Source organism: Ranitomeya imitator, chromosome 1 (genome assembly GCF_032444005.1).
Source record: "Ranitomeya imitator isolate aRanImi1 chromosome 1, aRanImi1.pri, whole genome shotgun sequence".
Taxonomy (NCBI): domain Eukaryota; kingdom Metazoa; phylum Chordata; class Amphibia; order Anura; family Dendrobatidae; genus Ranitomeya; species Ranitomeya imitator.
In genome coordinates, this window is record NC_091282.1 from 698,595,606 (window position 1) to 698,615,233 (window position 19,628).

The 19,628-nt window shown below is 43.8% G+C and overlaps 1 protein-coding gene across 4 annotated transcripts in view; it reads right to left on the minus strand.

The window, feature by feature from the left end:
* RGS6 (regulator of G protein signaling 6) overlaps nucleotides 1–19,628 on the minus strand; it is a 696,740-nt gene that overhangs the window by 49,478 nt on the left and 627,634 nt on the right. For all 4 annotated transcript variants that reach the window (XM_069731343.1, XM_069731326.1, XM_069731352.1 and 1 more), the window contains 4 exons: nucleotides 18,399–18,509; nucleotides 12,872–12,997; nucleotides 12,164–12,350; nucleotides 8,908–8,997 (listed from right to left, as the gene is read on the minus strand). In XM_069731343.1, coding sequence (XP_069587444.1) covers nucleotides 8,908–8,997; nucleotides 12,164–12,350; nucleotides 12,872–12,997; nucleotides 18,399–18,509 — 514 coding nt within the window. The remainder of the gene's footprint in view (nucleotides 1–8,907; nucleotides 8,998–12,163; nucleotides 12,351–12,871; nucleotides 12,998–18,398; nucleotides 18,510–19,628) is intronic.

Here is a 19,628-nt window from a genome sequence, read left to right on the forward strand (position 1 = left end):
CAATACCATTGTATTGACATTTTTGTTATGTTAGGCCTTCGATGCCTGTCTGTGGTCACTCCTTCCACTAGGCCTCCACTGACCACACCACTGCTGCCCGTGTACCCCTGTAACCAATTTAAAATTGCCTACAGCCATGTGTTATTATTTTAGGCCTTCGATGCCTGTCTGCGGTCACTCCTTCCACTAGGCCTCCACTGACCACACCATTGCTGCCCGTGTACCCCTGGAACCAATTTAAAATTGCCTACAGCCATGTGTTATTATTTTAGGCCTTCGATGCCTGTCTGCGGTGACTCCTTCCACTAGGCCTCCACTGACCACACCACTGCTGCCCGTGTACCCCTGGAACCAATTTAAAATTGCCTACAGCCATGTGTTATTATTTTAGGCCTTCGATGCCTGTCTGCGGTCACTCCTTCCACTAGGCCTCCACTGACCACACCACTGCTGCCCGTGTACCCCTGTAACCAATTTAAAATTGCCTACAGCCATGTGTTATTATTTTAGGCCTTCGATGCCTGTCTGCGGTCACTCCTTCCACTAGGCCTCCACTGACCACACCACTGCTGCCCGTGTACCCCTGTAACCAATTTAAAATTGCCTACAGCCATGTGTTATTATTTTAGGCCTTCGATGCCTGTCTGCGGTCACTCCTTCCACTAGGCCTCCACTGACCACACCACTGCTGCCCGTGTACCCCTGTAACCAATTTAAAATTGCCTACAGCCATGTGTTATTATTTTAGGCCTTCGATGCCTGTCTGCGGTCACTCCTTCCACTAGGCCTCCACTGACCACACCACTGCTGCCCGTGTACCCCTGGAACCAATTTAAAATTGCCTACAGCCATGTGTTATTATTTTAGGCCTTCGATGCCTGTCTGCGGTCACTCCTTCCACTAGGCCTCCACTGACCACACCACTGCTGCCCGTGTACCCCTGGAACCAATTTAAAATTGCCTACAGCCATGTGTTATTATTTTAGGCCTTCGATGCCTGTCTGCGGTCACTCCTTCCACTAGGCCTCCACTGACCACACCACTGCTGCCCGTGTACCCCTGGAACCAATTTAAAATTGCCTACAGCCATGTGTTATTATTTTAGGCCTTCGATGCCTGTCTGCGGTCACTCCTTCCACTAGGCCTCCACTGACCACACCACTGCTGCCCGTGTACCCCTGGAACCAATTTAAAATTGCCTACAGCCATGTGTTATTATTTTAGGCCTTCGATGCCTGTCTGCGGTGACTCCTTTCACTAGGCCTCCACTGACCACACCACTGCTGCCCGTGTACCCCTGGAACCAATTTAAAATTGCCTACAGCCATGTGTTATTATTTTAGGCCTTCGATGCCTGTCTGCGGTCACTCCTTCCACTAGGCCTCCACTGACCACACCACTGCTGCCCGTGTACCCCTGTAACCAATTTAAAATTGCCTACAGCCATGTGTTATTATTTTAGGCCTTCGATGCCTGTCTGCGGTCACTCCTTCCACTAGGCCTCCACTGACCACACCACTGCTGCCCGTGTACCCCTGGAACCAATTTAAAATTGCCTACAGCCATGTGTTATTATTTTAGGCCTTCGATGCCTGTCTGCGGTCACTCCTTCCACTAGGCCTCCACTGACCACACCACTGCTGCCCGTGTACCCCTGTAACCAATTTAAAATTGCCTACAGCCATGTGTTATTATTTTAGGCCTTCGATGCCTGTCTGCGGTCACTCCTTCCACTAGGCCTCCACTGACCACACCACTGCTGCCCGTGTACCCCTGTAACCAATTTAAAATTGCCTACAGCCATGTGTTATTATTTTAGGCCTTCGATGCCTGTCTGCGGTCACTCCTTCCACTAGGCCTCCACTGACCACACCACTGCTGCCCGTGTACCCCTGTAACCAATTTAAAATTGCCTACAGCCATGTGTTATTATTTTAGGCCTTCGATGCCTGTCTGCGGTCACTCCTTCCACTAGGCCTCCACTGACCACACCACTGCTGCCCGTGTACCCCTGGAACCAATTTAAAATTGCCTACAGCCATGTGTTATTATTTTAGGCCTTCGATGCCTGTCTGCGGTCACTCCTTCCACTAGGCCTCCACTGACCACACCACTGCTGCCCGTGTACCCCTGGAACCAATTTAAAATTGCCTACAGCCATGTGTTATTATTTTAGGCCTTCGATGCCTGTCTGCGGTCACTCCTTCCACTAGGCCTCCACTGACCACACCACTGCTGCCCGTGTACCCCTGGAACCAATTTAAAATTGCCTACAGCCATGTGTTATTATTTTAGGCCTTCGATGCCTGTCTGCGGTCACTCCTTCCACTAGGCCTCCACTGACCACACCACTGCTGCCCGTGTACCCCTGGAACCAACATCAGAAAATATAAAAATAAGTATTTTGCTTATAAAAAAGAAAATACTGGAGAGATATCAAATGCAGACATTTTAACATTAAAAACAAACACATACAACAAAAATCTGGTACAGTACTAAAAATGGCCACCAGCTACAATAACTTTCTCCTGCAAGTAGTTAACTGAAAGGTTTTTTCAATTTTAAACACAGATATGGCATCCACCGAGTGTTGTCCTGTCGCGTCTTCTTTATATTATTGCCAAGAAGATGCAAAACAATGAAAATAATAAAATCATTATTTACCAAAAAAATAGAGTAAGTCAAAACCACATTGCAAATAAACATTCATTACAAATAAAGAAGCAGGGCGCGTCCGAGGGTGAGTATATACCTAATAAGAATATAATCACCCTCGGACGCGCCCTGCTTCTTTCCGACAGCCTTCCTTCCTAAGAATCAGCCCTTCCGTGGTGTAGAGAGAGGGTTTGTTACACTCCAAGGTGTTCCCCAGGTTGCCTTTCCTGAGCTTCGATCTTCCGGCTCTCGTTTAGTAGTTGTTGGAAACTACGCTGCATTGGGCCTACAAATTGGGTATGGGGTGTAGAGAGATGGTGTGTTCCACTCCAAGGTGTTCCCCAGGTTGCCTTTCCTGAGCTTCGATCTTCCGGCTCTCGTTTAGTAGTTGTTGGAAACTACGCTGCATTAGGCCTACAAATTGGGTATGGGGTGTAGAGAGATGGTGTGTTCCACTGTAGAGAGATGGTGTGTTCCACTCCAAGGTGTTCCCCAGGTTTCCTCTCCATTGCTTCGATCTTCCGGCTCTCGTTTAGTAGTTGTTGGAAACTACGCTGCATTAGGCCTACAAATTGGGTATGGGGTGTAGAGAGATGGTGTGTTACACTCCAAGGTGTTCCCCAGGTTTCCTCTCCATTGCTTCGATCTTCCGGCTCTCGTTTAGTAGTTGTTGGAAACTACGCTGCATTGGGCCTACAAATTGGGTATGGGGTGTAGAGAGATGGTGTGTTCCACTCCAAGGTGTTCTCCAGGTTGCCTTTCCTGAGCTTCGATCTTCCGGCTCTCGTTTAGTAGTTGTTGGAAACTACGCTGCATTAGGCCTACAAATTGGGTATGGGGTGTAGAGAGATGGTGTGTTACACTCCAAGGTGTTCCCCAGGTTTCCTCTCCATTGCTTCGATCTTCCGGCTCTCGTTTAGTAGTTGTTGGAAACTACGCTGCATTAGGCCTACAAATTGGGTATGGGGTGTAGAGAGATGGTGTGTTCCACTGTAGAGAGATGGTGTGTTCCACTCCAAGGTGTTCTCCAGGTTGCCTTTCCTGAACTTCTATCTTCAGGCTCTCATTAAATTGTGGTTAAACGGAACAACTGCATTTGGCGTACTAGTTGGTTTGGGGCCTACTATCGGTGTCTGCCGCTCCTTGCTGTTCTCCTGGTTTCCTGTCCTGAAATTCCGTTTTCAGGCGCTCGTTAAGTAGTTGTTAATGTTAGACTGCATTTGGCCTACTAGTTGGGTTGGGGACTACTATCGGTGTCTGCCACTCCTTGCTGTTCTCCTCCACTGAACAACAAAGCTGTGCCGCCTGTTTACTACTGTTGCCAATTTTGAACTGCATTTCGACTACTTACTGATTTGGGCCTACTCTCTGTGTCAGCCTCTCATTCCAGTTGTCCTCCACTGCAATGCCCCCTGATTAGTCCTGTGTTACCAATTTTGAACTGCATTTAGCCCACTTTATTCTTTGGGCCTATATCTGTGTTTCCTCCTCATCCTGCCCATTGCCCAGCCAGTGATAGATGAGTCTGCTGGTACATTGACCCATAACGCAACATTTCCCGTGCACGCTACACTGCAAGATTGTGACCCTGCTGAAAGTCAGGTCCCCCTTCCCGCATACCATACCACCTTACACGGGGACAAACAGGAAGGTGCAGATGAAAGTGCAGGTTCCTTCATCAGGTGGGGGGAGGAATACTAGTTGGCGACGTCACTGGCACAGGGCCTCTCATGGTACGCAAAAGTGTTGCTGCCGGTGGGAGGCGCCCCCGCCGTGCAAACACACCGCTGTACTTTGAGGGGCCCTGTGCCAGTGCCAATGCCAACGAGTGGGCCCCCCTGCTTGCTCAGGTTCACAGCACTTGCAAAGTTGAAATACTTACCTCTCCCTGCTCCACTGCCGTGACGTGGTCCAGATTTCCTGGGCCCACTAATTACTTGAACCAGCCCTACCCACCACAACTTTAGCCAAATGACCCCCAATTTCAAATGCCTTCCAATTATTATAAGGTAAATTACGCTTGACAAGCTTCATTAAGAAGAATGGATGGTTTTGACATTAAAATGGGCACTCTAGGTGTTTTCCTGGCCCCCACTCACTGCCGACTATGCTGCCCCATTGACTTGCATTGGGTTTCGTGTTTCGGTCGATCCCGACTTTACGTCATAATCGGCCGATTTCACTCGACCCGACTTTTGAGATAGTCGGGTTTCGCGAAACCCGGCTCGACTCTAAAAAGGTCAAGGTCGCTCAACTCTAGTATTCAGCCATCCGGTGGTTATACCTTGTATTGTCTTCTCTTCAATATTTTGCATATCTCATTGGCCTCCCCTTGCATTCGTTGCTTTTTCATTTTAATTATTACTTTAAATTTGTAATGTTCATTGCATAGTTGTGTACCTCAATAAAATATTGATTGCTTATATACAGTACATTTGTTTGATTTCTTATTGTTATTGAGTAATACTTCTATGATATTTTCGGTCTCTGATTTATTCTGCCTGTAGTTAGGGCACCATGATCCATGTGACTCAAATCCATTCCAGCATTTTGTTTTTGGTAAACAGCTGATAGTCCTATGTATCTTAATATGACAATTGTATCTCTTTGCTATTTACAACCCTGTTAAAGAACACTCCCCCCCCCAAACAAAAAATAAGAAATAAATGGTATTGTGCTGTTAAACTAAGACATATAGTTGCATCTGCTACCTTACTGTTATTACTACATATAGAAGAGGCGCTGCATGCCATGAGGGATCTAGTGACAATCTATTTAATTAAACAAAAGCTTTAGTAAAAGAGTCAATGTTCACATATAAACTAAAAATCAAAACTGCTTTTACATTTTGTTTGTATTAAAACATGCTATTTGTTATTTCATCAAAAATTATTTAATGGATAAAATAATAGTATCATGTAAAGATCAGCAAAACAGTCTATAAAATATATCTTAATAAATGGGTCAAATAGAAAAATTATTTTACAAAAAAGTATGATAAAATACTGCAGAAATTTGTGTCCGTACACCGTTAGAAAATATATATATATATATATATATATATATATATATATATATATATATATATATATATGTTGAAAAGGCAGCATAATGGAGCTACATTCTTAGGCTGGGGATTCACAGGAGATTTGGCCACGAAACAGCTCACGTAGTCAAAGATTGCTGTATGCCACCACAACATCACAGGATAATGCAAGTAAATTGGGTCACATTGCAAAGTGTAAGTTTTTTTAATCTAGACAAGCAACATGCAAAATGTTGAAAACTACTAATTCTTTTGTTAAAAAAAAGTTTGATAAAGTCTTTAAATCGATTAAATGGAATCTGTCAATAGGATCAACCCTGCTAAGCCATCTACAGTATATAGGCATGCAGGTCATGGAAAGTTGAATAAAATGATACATTGATATCTGCAATCTGATTTCTTATTCCAGTAAAATCCAAATTTTCCTTAATATGCAAATGAGCTGTTAAGATCTATGGGCTGGACATAGATCTCCCTGAGAATCTGCCTCAAGAGCTAATTATAAATAAACTAGATGGTGGCCCGATTCTAACGCATCGGGTATTCTAGAATCTGTATGCAGTTTATTTATGAAGTTTTCAGAATAATGCAATTTATACACAGGATTCGGTCGGCCGGGCGCGACCAATTAGCGAAGCGTGGTTAAAATTCCTTGCCAATTAGCGGCCGGACTGCGCCTGTCGCTGCTTGTTCGCGGCCAGGCGTGACCAATCAATGAAGCCAGGACCGGCTCCAGGCTTTTGAGGGCCCCGGCCGAAAGAGTCTCAGTGGGCCCCCCTCTTTAACACATACCACGATTCATGATGCACAGCTACAGCAGAGAAATATACCTCAGCCAAGTAGCATATAACACAGCCCACGTAGCATATAACACAGCCCACATAGCATATAGCACAGGCCACGTAGCATATAGCACAGGCCATGTAGTATATAGCACAGGCCACGTAGTATATAACACAGCCCACATAGCATATAGCACAGCCCACGCAGCATATAGCACAGCCACGTAGCATATAACACAGCCACGTTCTGTACTTCCTACTTGGTCGATATGGATATGTAATTGTGGGGGGCAATCATTGGAACAGTCAATTATTGACTGCAAGGGTCATAACTGTCCTGACTGAACAGGAATCAGGGACTTGGGAATGGGATGCATTAGATTGTGAGAGTGGAGATTGGTTAGGTGAATATTCATTTTATAGCATTCTGAAAGTAGGTTTTTTTATTTAGATGCGGGACAAAGACAACCTCTTTACTTTCTGTGACTAAACAATGAAACAAAACAAAAAAATACTTCCAGAGTGCTGTAAAGTAATCAAGGAATCCAATAATCATCTTTCCACTTCCGTTACAATGCTGCCCTAATCTCCTGTGACGCTTTACTTCCCATGTAGTCCAGGCGGATAAGTTACCACTGGAGCCAATCACTGTCTGCAGTGGTAACTAATACACTACTGTTACGGCTAAGACTTCTTTCACACTTCCGTCACTTGGCCAACGTCGCAATGCGTCATTTTGGAGAAAAAACCCATCCTGCAAAATTGCCCGCAGGATGCATTTTTTCTCCATAGACTTGCATTAGCGACGCATTGCGACGTATGGCCACACGTTGCATGCGTCGTCCACTGGATGCGTCGGGTTTTGGCGGACCGTCGTCTTGGGAAAACGTTCAAGGGAATGTTTTTCCGTACGTCGCATCCTGTGTTTCACTCTGTGCATGCCCAGCAGGAAATATCGCTCTCACGATCTTTCCTGCTCGGCAATGCAGATGGAAATGTGAAAGCACACACTTCCGTCGGTACGTCGTGCCGAAGCTTCGTGACGGCCCCGTACCGACGGAAGTGTGAAAGAAGCCTAATAGTTCACTGCATCAGTCACATATCTGTCCTGACTGAAACAGGACACAGGAGGCATTGAAGCGGGATGAGAGGGGATTGTTCAAGTCAGTTTTACTTATTTTATAGTATTCTGAGAGTTAATGTTTTTTTAAACTGAGTGGCTGGACAAACCCTTTAATGTCCTGTCAGATACAAGATGCACTATCAGACGCAAGGCCGTGTTTCTGAAACTGAGAAATCTGTATGGTATTAAATTATTTGTAAATCATTTCATATTTTCAGATGCTAATCACTTTTTTGATAAAGCTGTAACATGGTGAAAGTCAGTAGCCGTGGGCGAGTTACTCGTCTTTTACACCTCGGCATGATAAATGAAGATGGAGGCCTTCCTTCCTCTTTACTTAGAATCACACTATCCACTGTCTCGATCTTCTCTCACTTCAGGGCACCCACGTCATGCGGCACTGCTTACTAGTCAGACCTTAGGTCTGCTTCTGTGGCACAATGGACCCTATCTATCTTCCTGAACTGAAACTGTTTCTGTCCCTTCACCTTTGCCCCTCCCATGCTGGGTATGTCCCAAATATTAACCCTAAGGCTCCTTATTGTTGGGCAAAACACAACACTATCACCAATAACGCAGACACAATACACATTATACAGCATAACAGTACTAGTGTCTTCAAGGGAGAACGTGGGCAGTATTTCCATCTCTTTACAATGGAAGAGACATTCCCCTTGTCTTTCAGCTGAATGCTGAGTAAAATCTGTTCATAGTACATAATCTGCCTCTTGGAAATCCACACCCACTACACTAACTCTTTAGAGGCTGCAGCGGAAAGATTTCTGTGGCCGATATGGATAAATATGGATGGTGAGGAGGATACTGCTGTGCATACAGCAGAGAGAAAGACGGGAACATTACCAAACGTGCCATACAGCAGGCTCGCTTCAGTGATCATATTCCCCTAAACTTAAAAAATACCATAAAAAGGAGGAATACTTTGTTGTAAGTTTTTAAGTCTCTCAACTAAATAGTCTTGACTATTTGTATTTAAGACACATTTCTTCAAAAGGCGATGATGGCGAATGGCAAAATAAATGTGCACAAACTACTAGAGCTAAGCCTTGGTCAAACTTCTCAAGTTATTGTAAACTGGATCATCTCAATATTGTAGCACCTTAGGCAATAAGGCACTTAACTATATTATGTTAAGTAGCTGGGAAGGAGATGACATTTAGTCCTCGTGCAAAGAAGATGAGTACAGACAAGGAAACACGGTTCTCATTTCCACACTAGTAGCAAGCAGCAGGCCAGAATCAGTAATGTGCAGTGGATGCAAGCATGTTTGCCCCAAACTCTACCTTCTTTTTCATCATCAGTAAATCCTGGTAGGCGTTGGAACGCAAGAACCGTGCATAACTATCACTCTTCATGAGTTTGTAGATGTGTTCCTGCAAGACAAAACCGGTGTCGAAGTTAAACCCACAGAAAGGCCACTGGGTTCAAAGTATAACTGCGCCTCTGCATCATACATAGCAAAGCATGGCGTCACTCTCATTCGTGTGGTACTACGGATTACTGACTGTAACCTGGGGCTGTGTCCTAGATCCTGGTTACCAGGTTTTCTGCCATGCCAAATGGCTGACTACTTTCTCCAAATACTGACAGAAAGGAGCTGGATGCTTTCATTTAGGGGATTAGCACACTACTGGGGAAAAGAGATGAGAACGACAGTGATCACTGGGGAAGTAAAAGGACTCCTGCAGTGACTACCAAACATATACCAGGCCTATGTAGAGTGGAGTAGCGGAAGGACCAGAGGTGGACGTAGCGTTGGCGCAATCTGTGCGGCCGTGCAGGAGGTCAAGAGGCAAGGGGCCACATGCAGCTCCAAGGCAGGAAAGCAGCTTCTGTCATAAACAGATTTCTTTGATCATACACCGTTCTTGAACAGTGGCCCTTTTTGGTTTGTGCCCACCCCTGGAAAAGTCTGATGAGACAGAGAGGCTGATTTGTCTTAAAGGGAGCCAGAAACCCCCTTAGCCCAAGTAAATGGTGTATAGTGTTGTAGGAGACTTTAACAGCCATACTAGCACTGTTTCTCTTAGTGGTACAGTGCCTGAGAAATTCATTTTTAATTCATATGCAAATGATGAGGTTTCGGTGCAAGGTTATGCCTCCTCATTTGCAAATTGGGGCTCTTCCCCCACTTCTGATTGACAGCGCTCTCTTCCCAGTGCAAGCACTGTCTGAATGTGGTCATGTGTGTGTGTGTGTGGACGCAAGTGCATGCAGTGGCCTTGGGTGGTCTCCTCCTTGCCTCCTTTCTGCTGACGCCGCTCACTGCACTAATACACCCAGAAATGCAGTGTCAGAAGTAAGGAGACAGGGAGGAGAACGCACATGGCCACTGAATGGGTGCTTGTGCTTGTCCGCACACATGCCGGCAGCATTCAGACACTGCTCCCTCTGGGAAACGACCAAACGCCTCCTCATATGAATTAAAAGTTATTTCCTCAGGCACTGTACCAGTAACAGTATGATTATTATAGGGAATAAGTCCCTACAACACCATATAATCCATGTAAAGTGCATTTGCGTGGTGATGGACTCCCTTTAAGGAGTAGTAATTTAATTAGTATAGTTACGCTGCTTCTGTGACTTGGGAAACATTATATCTTACATCATCCACAATGATAACAAAGAAATAAAGAGTTTACTGAAAACTATAATTCTTTATCTACAGTTAAAGGGATAATCCCATCTTTGCCTTTCATGGCTGAGTTGTGAATGACTGCTTGTAGTTTCCGGCCATCAGAAGTGGAGTTCTGAGAACAGAAGAGCACAGTTGCACTACGCTGTTTGCTTAACTCCCATAGAAATGAATGAGAGTTATGCAAACAGAACAGCAAAGCGTAACTCCCAACAATGCAGCTCGCCATTTCCACAACTCTCATTCATTTCTATGGGCAAACAGCGAAGCACAACTACACTCAAGATGTTTTGGTAACACTTGTTCTAGAGACCTAGATGCAGTTACTGCGATCTCCATAATGAAAGGCAGAGATTGAAATAACTCCCCCGTTCCTTTTATATCTTACATTTTACAATTTTTTTCTACTCTACGGAATAACGTGACAGTGTAAGGAGACTTATAGAACATGCAATACTCCCCTGGGAAATAAAATATGTAAATTGCCTCATCATTGAGTAAGAAGATTTGAACTCTAGTGCCCCCTTTTGGAAATAGTAATACTAATAAAAGACAATATTGACACTTTAACAAGCCTTGCCATTTAATTTGAATCTGAAAATAAAGTTATCTGGTTTGGCTTATATCCTGTGTTAAGTGACAAGGCTCATTAAAGGGTCAATATTGACTTTTAGGATTGCTACTTCCAGTACATGGCACTAGAGTTAAAGTCCTCTCCCTCTGTGAAGAGGCAGCTTGTCCATTTTTTTTTTTATTATTTACATTTCATGTCTAGTCTATGATTTGGCTGAGTTCAGTAAGGGTACCGTCACACTGAAACGACGCTGCAGCGATACGACAACGATGTCGATCGCTGCAGCGTCGCTGTGTGGTCGCTGGAGAGCTGTCACACAGACAGCTCTCCAGCGACCAACGATCCCGAAGTCCCCAGGTAACCAGGGTAAACATCGGGTTACTAAGTGCAGGGCCGCGCTTAGTAACCCGATGTTTACCCTGGTTACCAGCGTAAACGTAAAAAAAAAAAAATTACATACTTACATTCCGTGTCTGTCCTCCGGCGCTCTGCTTTCCTCTGCACTGTCAGCGCCGGTCAGCCGGAAAGCAGAGCGGTGACGTCACCGCTCTGCTTTCCGGCTGACCGGCGCTGACACAGGATGCAGGAGGAGTGCAGAGAAGCACAGCGCCGGGGACAGACAGCTGAAGGTAAGTATGTAGTGTTTGTTTTTTTTACTTTTACGCTGGTAACCAGGGTAAACATCGGGTTACTAAACGCGGCCCTGCGCATAGTAACCCGATGTTTACCCTGGTTACCAGTGAAGACATCGCTGAATCGGCGTCACACACGCCGATTCAGCGATGTCAGCAGGAGATCCAGCGACGAAAGACAGTTTCAGATGATCTGCTACGACGTACGATTCTCAGTGGGGTCCCTGATCGCAGTAGCGTGTCAGACACAGCGAGATCGTAACGATATCGCTGGAACGTCACGGATCGTGCCGTCCTAGCGATCAAAGTGCCACTGTGTGACGGTACCTTAACTCTGGGGATGAGATACTGCAAGAGATTGCTCTGATACCTGACAAATCGCACGCTCTGGGAAGGACACAGACACTGACACTTTCAGTACCACCATCTGTACTCCAGAGGAGTGCATTTTGATATCAATGCAGCTTAAGAAAAGCAAATAGACTGGGAGAAAAGCAGAGGTTTGGATACCATTTACATGCAATTTTTGTGCAGGAATGAAGACAAATCCCCTAACAAAGCAATTTGCAAAGTTTCATAACTGTCCATACTAGCCAAAAATCATTAAAAAAAACAAAGTTTAGTTATGCTTTTACTGTATAAACAAATACAAAAAATCATTAAATCATTAAAGTTCTGAACACTCTGTCATCTGATACCTGTGCATCTTCAAATGTGTACCTCCCAGGATCCTTAACATTTTGGCTTGTCTTCTCAAAACTGTGGGAGTCTAAATTGATGGCACTTTGCGCCCCAGGGGCTAAAAACTCTTGCCATATTTCTTCTACCCTTTTCGGTACTTCCTGCAAAGGCTGCTTCTTCAGATCTTGGACAACCAGCCAAAACCTTTAACATACATTGTAATACAATAATAGTTAGCGCTTTACCATTTTCCTAGTGTCACAGGATAAACAATATCGCCATCTAGTGGAAAGGGATGTAAATTGTCTATAAAATCATTCTCCATTTGGCACGTGCACTTGATTGTTATTTGGATAATCAAAAACACCAAATGAGCTCAGTGATGCTCAAAATGAAGTGTGAACAGTGGATTTGATATCCAAAATACAGTTCTTAAGGAGTTAGAGAAGTTTACATGGTTTACAAGGCCGTTTACATGTCTTCCCTTAAAGGAGTTGTCCCGCCCAAGTCTGCGGTGAAATAAAACCACTTAAAGTATCAAAAGATTCTTTGAAGAGATTCTGGTCACATGTCTCCTTACTATCTGTCAAGGACAGTGTGGATCTTCTGAAAATCCTATATTCATCACTGTTCGTAATCTCATTACGTGTAGTGAGAAATTACATTTTTTTAGAATTAAATAATTGCAATAACCATAGTACCCTATATATCATTAATTCACTAACCTGAGGTTTTCAGAACTGAACTCTGACTCCACAAAGCGAAGAAACTGCTCTCGTCCTACTGGGTCCTTAAGCATTTCATCCACGGAGAAACCCCACCTCTTCACACGCTGCTGAGTTGGCTCTTTGCTTTAATAGGACAAGTAAGTAGACATGGATTGTATTAAAACATTGATACTACACAATGTATTTTCGTTCATTTCTATTTCAGAGTTGGAGACTTGAAGGGAATTTGTCAGCAGGTTTTTGCTACATAATCCGAGAGCAGAATAATATAAAGCAAGATACCCTGTTTCCAGCGATATGTCACATACTGGGCTGCTTGGTACAGTTTTCTCTGCTGTAGATGAACCAGCGGTCAGAATGCTCAGCTGTGTATAACCCCGCCCACACCCCTGATTGGCAGCAAACTGCCAATCCGTTGTGGGGCTGGAGTTACATAAATTAGCCTGACTGGCCTGCACATAAGACCTAGTCCTGCAGTGATAATTTCTTGCTGATGAAACACTGATTGTATAGAAACTACAGCACGCAGCCTAGTAAGTGACACATCGATATAATCAGGCTTTCTTGCTCTATTGTGCTGGTTTCAGAATAAGGGGGAAAAAATCTGCTGACAGTTTCCTATATATCTAGATATAAAGGATGTGAACATCGTAACATTTGCTCATGCAATGTTTTGATAGTCCATGACCACTAACTAGAATGTCAATATTTTGTTATCATAGATAGACTGACAAAGTAAGGATATTTTACTAAACATTTTACTAATGCAATTTTTATAACTGATAATAATTTCACCCTTCCTGCAGGTGAGATTTGCAAATAAATGGGAATCTTATAGACTGTACATTGCACCGCAAAGTTTACGCCGTCAGTCTTTATTTGTTGGACAAAAGAGAACTAAAATTTAACAGCGAGAATCAGTAGAGGCACAATTTAAAATATGTCCTGAAATCACAATATTCTGAAATAGGGCTATTTACGCTAAAATATGATGTTACATAGTTACATAGTTATTAAGGTTGAAGGAAGACTTTAAGTCCATCTAGTTCAACCCATAGCCTAACCTAACATGCCCTAACATGTTGATCCAGAGGAAGGCAAAAAAAACCATGTGGCAAAGAGTAAGCTCCACCTTGGGGAAAAAAATTCCTTCCCGACTCCACATACGGCAATCAGACTAGTTCCCTGGATCAACGCCCTATCAAGGAATCTAGTGTATATACCCTGTAACATTATACTTTTCCAGAAATGTATCCAGTCCCCTCTTAAATTTAAGTAACGAATCACTCATTACAACATCATACAGCAGAGAGTTCCATAGTCTCACTGCTCTTACAGTAAAGAATCCGCGTCTGATATTATGCTTAAACCTTCTTTCCTCCAGACGTAGAGGATGCCCCCTTGTCCCTGTTTCAGGTCTATGATTAAAAAGATCATCAGAAAGGTCTTTGTACTGTCCCCTCATATATTTATACATTAACATAACATCACCCCTTAGTCTTCGTTTTTCCAAACTAAATAGCCCCAAGTGTAATAACCTATCTTGGTATTGCAGACCCCCCAGTCCTCTAATAACCTTGGTCGCTCTTCTCTGCACCCGCTCCAGTTCAGCTATGTCTTTCTTATACACCGGAGACCAGAACTGTGCACAGTATTCTAAGCGTGGTCGAACTAGTGACTTGTATAGAGGTAAAATTATGTTCTCCTCATGAGCATCTATGTCCCTTTTAATGCATCCCATTATTTTATTTGCCTTTGTAGCAGCTGCCTGACACTGGCCACTAAATAGGAGTTTGTCATCCACCCATACACCCAGGACTTTTTCATTGACGGTTTTGCCCAGAGTTTTAGAATTAAGCACATAATTATACATCTTATTACTTCTACCCAAGTGCATGACCTTACATTTATCCCCATTAAAGCTCATTTGCCATTTATCAGCCCAAGCTTCTAGTTTACATAAATCACCCTGTAATATAAAATTGTCCTCCTCTGTATTGATTACCCTGCAGAGTTTAGTGTCATCTGCAAATATTGAAATTCTACTCTGTATGCCCCCTACAAGGTCATTAATAAATATGTTAAAAAGAAGAGGGTCCAATACTGACCCCTGTGGTACCCCACTGCTAACCGCTACCCAGTCCCAGTGTGTTCCATTAATAACCACCCTTTGTTTCCTATCCCTGAGCCAGCTCTCAACCCACTTGCACATATTTTCCCCTATCCCCATTATTCTCATTTTATGTATCAACCTTTTGTGTGGCACCGTATCAAAAGCTTTTGAAAAGTCCATATACACTACATCCACTGGGTTCCCTTGGTCCAATCCGGAACTTACCTCTTCATAGAAACTGATCAAATTAGTCTGACATGAACAGTCCCTAGTAAACCCGTGCTGATACTGGGTCATGAGGTTATTCCTCTTCAGATACTCCAGTATAGCATCCCTTAGAATGCCCTCCAGTATTTTACCCACAGTAGAGGTTAAGCTTACTGGCCTATAATTTCCGAGTTCAGTTTTTGTCCCCTTTTTGAATATTGGCACCACATTTGCTATACGCCAGTCCTGTGGTACAGACCCTGTTATTATGGAGTCTTTAAAGATTAAAAATAATGGTCTATCAATGACTGTACTTAATTCCTGCAGTATTCGGGGGTGTATCCCATCCGGGCCCGGAGATTTGTCAATTTTAGTGATTTTTAGACGCCGCCGCACTTCCTGCTGGGTTAAGCAGATGACATTTAATGGGGAATTTTTATCACTAGTCATTTTGTCTGCCATGGGATTTTCTTGTGTAAATACTGATGAAAAAAAGTCATTTAGCATATTGGCTTTTTCCTCATCCTCATCCACCATTTCACCCAGACTATTTTTAAGGGGGCCAACACTATCATTTTTTAGTTTCCTACTATTTATGTAGTTAAAGAATATTTTGGGATTATTTTTACTCTCTCTGGCAATGAGTCTCTCTGTCTCAATCTTTGCTGCCTTGATTTGCTTTTTACAGAATTTATTTAATTTTTTGTATTTATTTAATGCCTCCTCACTACCTACTTCCTTTAATTCTCTAAGTGCTTTTTTTTTGTCACTTATTGCGCCCCTTACAGCTCTATTTAGCCATATTGGTTTCCTCCTATTCCTAGTATGTTTATTCCCATACGGTATATACTGTGCACAGGTCCTATCCAGGATGTTAATAAATGTCTCCCATTTTCTTTGTGTATTTTTGTGTCTCAGGATATCGTCCCATTTAATTGCACCAAGATCCTCTCTCATCCGTTGGAAATTTGCCCTCCTGAAGTTTAGTGTCCTTGTAACCCCTCTATTACACATCTTTTTAAAGGATACATGAAAACTTATTATTTTGTGATCGCTGTTTCCCAAGTGACCCCCAACCCTTATATTTGCTATGCGCTCTGGCCTGTTGGTTAATATTAGGTCTAGCAGTGCCCCCCTTCTTGTTGGGTCCTGAACCAGTTGTGAAAGGTAATTGTCTCTCATAGTTGTCAAAAACCGATTACCTTTGCTGGAACTGGAGGTTTATGTTCCCCAATCTATTTCAGGGTAGTTGAAGTCCCCCATAATAATGACTTCTCCTTGAGTCGCAGCTTCATCTATTTGCTTTACGAGGATATTCTCCATTGCTTCCATTATTTTTGGAGATTTATAACAAACCCCTATCAGTAATTTATTATTTTTCCCCCTCCCCTTATCTCCACCCACAGGGATTCTACATTTTCATTAAATTCACCTATATTATCACGCCGGATGGGTTTTAAGGACGATTTTACATATAGACACACCCCTCCCCCTCGCTTATCTGTACGGTCATTTCTGAACAGGCTATAGCCCTGCAAGTTAACAGCCCAGTCATGGCTCTCATCCAGCCATGTCTCAGATATCCCCACCATGTCATAATTATGCTCCAACAACATTAGTTCTAATTCGTCCATTTTGTTGGCGAGGCTTCTGGCATTAGTATACATACATTTTATGTATCTCTCTGCACCTTTATTCTTTCTTAAATTATTAACTGTTCTAACCCCACCCCCCATGCCACCGCCACCCCCATCTTCCTTATTTGTGCCCAGGTCTCTGTCTGCACTATCTTCCCCTCCTATAAATTGAATACCCTCCCCCCAATTCCTAGTTTAAACACTCCTCCAACCTTCTAGCCATTTTCTCCCCCCGCACAGCTGCACCTTCCCCATTGAGGTGCAGTCCATCCCTAGCGTAGAGCCTGTAGCCAACTGAGAAGTCGGCCCAGTTCTGCAGGAACCCAAACCCCTCCTTCCTACACCAATTCTTGAGCCACTTATTAACCTCCCTAATCTCCCGTTGCCTCTCTGGCGTGGCATGTGGTACAGGCAGTATTTCGGAGAATACCACGTTGGAGGTCCTTGCTTTCAGCTTGCAGCCTAATTCCCTGAAATCATCTTTAAGGACCTTCCACCTACCTCTAACTTTGTCATTTGTGCCTATGTGCACCATGACCGATGGGTCCTCACCAGCCCCTCCCAGTAATCTGTCCACCCGATCAGCGATGTGTCGGACTCGAGCGCCAGGAAGGCAGCACACCGTTCGACGATCCCTGTCTTTGTGACAGATTGCCCTATCTGTTCCCCTAATAATTGAGTCCCCCACTACCAGCACCTGTCTGGTCTGCCCTGCTCTCCTATTTCCCTCCTTACTGGAGCAGTCACTCCCCCGGCTTTCAGAGGACATGCCTGGCTGCAGCAGTGCTACCCCTGTACTGGCACCCCCCTCATCTGCCAACTTAGCAAACTTATTGGGGTGTTCCAGATCAGGACTAGCCTCCCTGGCACTCTTCCCTCTACCCCGCTTCCTAACTGTCACCCACCTTGCTACTTCACCGTCCTGCAGCTCCATCCTACCATCCCCCCCCCTCATCTGTCCCATTGAGCGTCTGCTCCGTGAGCAGAAGACTCCTCTCCATATTGTCAATGGATCTCAGTGTTGCCAGCTGCACATTTAGAGTCAGAATCTGGGTTTCCAAATGCACAACGTGCTCACATCTCGCACAGCAGTATGCACCCTCGATCGGCTGCTCAAGGACTGCATACATGTGGCAAGACGTGCACTGGATGGCATTAACAATCGTGGAGCACATTTCCTAATGGGGATTGCACCAGACAGAAAAGTTAAATAATAAAAAAATAAATAAATACAAAGTATTAATACAAAACAGACAGCAATTCAGTAATTCCTCCCTTGGAAACTCCCTGACTCCAAAGTCACTGAATCACAAGTCACACTTACCGCCATCCACACTTACACTCAGCTCACACTCAGCTCGCTCACACTCGCTATGCTGAAGATTTATAGATTTTTTTTTTCTCTAGTTCCCCTCAACAGCAATCCACCTTGCTGTTCAAATGCACTTCCAAAAAGGAAGATGGGGAGGATGTTGGTGAAAATAATGGTATTGAAACATCACTAACCATATAAGAATGCCCACAGAATCTAAGCAGCATATTATAATGGTAAGGGTTAAACATTTACCTCATTTCTAAATCCCAGAAAGTTGTGTCATCACTTATCCACGGATTGGAAGGATCAGGCGCGGTAAGGAAAGGATCATATTCTGTGTATTGTTCGGAAAAAGCAATAAAGCTGCAGAAGACAGAAATAAATGTCCTTCGTGTTAACAACTATTACAATCGAAGTAAACATCTGGCGGAAGACAATTTAGAACACATTTTAGGTGATCAAGGCACATGTAATTCAACCACATGTATGATGTCTACAATACATCTAGAAGCTGCTCATGGAACATTACCCTTTTCACTACAGCCAATTTTTGCTTTTGTACTCTTGATTTTGTCTTCCTTCTTGCAAGCGTCATAAATCAAACAATGCAGTAATACAGGGGCCAAAAACCTTCATGGACCTATCCTCCAAATAAAAAAAATGAAGGCAGCACACCATTTAGGCAAAATAGAAATAGTTATTAAATAGCCCATTGGGGCTCAGCTATGTTTCAGTTCAACTAAGAACCTTTGCAACATTTATCTTTTTCCATTCTTCAAGAACGACCTCTTTTAGAGTCAGGATGTTGGAGAGTGATGACAACTTGTCTTTTCTGAATTCCCGATAGGTGTTCAGTTGGAGGCAGCTCAGGAGACACTTGGCCACTGAATCACTTTCACCCTGTTTTCTTCAGAAATGCAACAGATGTGTGTTTTGGATCATTGTCATGTTGGAAAAGTGAACGTCTACCAAGAGTACGGAGTGATGGGAGCATTTTCTCTTTCAATATAGAGCAGTACATCTGTGAATTTATGATACCATTAATGAGATGTAACTCCACGGCACCAGCAGCTCATGCAACCCCACATAAGGACACTGCCACCACCATGTCTCACTGTAGGTACTATACATTTCGAAAAATGAATTTAGAACAAAGTATGGTGCCTACAGCGACACATGGTGGTGGCAGTGCCCGACTGGTGCCGGCTGGCAGATCTTGGCTTGCGCATTGCGCAGGTGCCTGCCATTTTCTCCCAGAAGAAGACGCCGGCGACCTGGGGGACAATGGAGGTACCGGGGGGGGGGGGGGGAGGGGGGCGGGGCATCGAGGGACCCTATTTCTCTCTTCTCTAATGTGCGATCACATCAGAGGAGAGAAAAATGAAATGGAAAATTTAACTTTTTCTTTAGGTCGCCGTTATTCCGTTAATAACGGCGTTTGCAACACCGGGGTCTGTAAAAATCGACCTGAATCATGCTCTT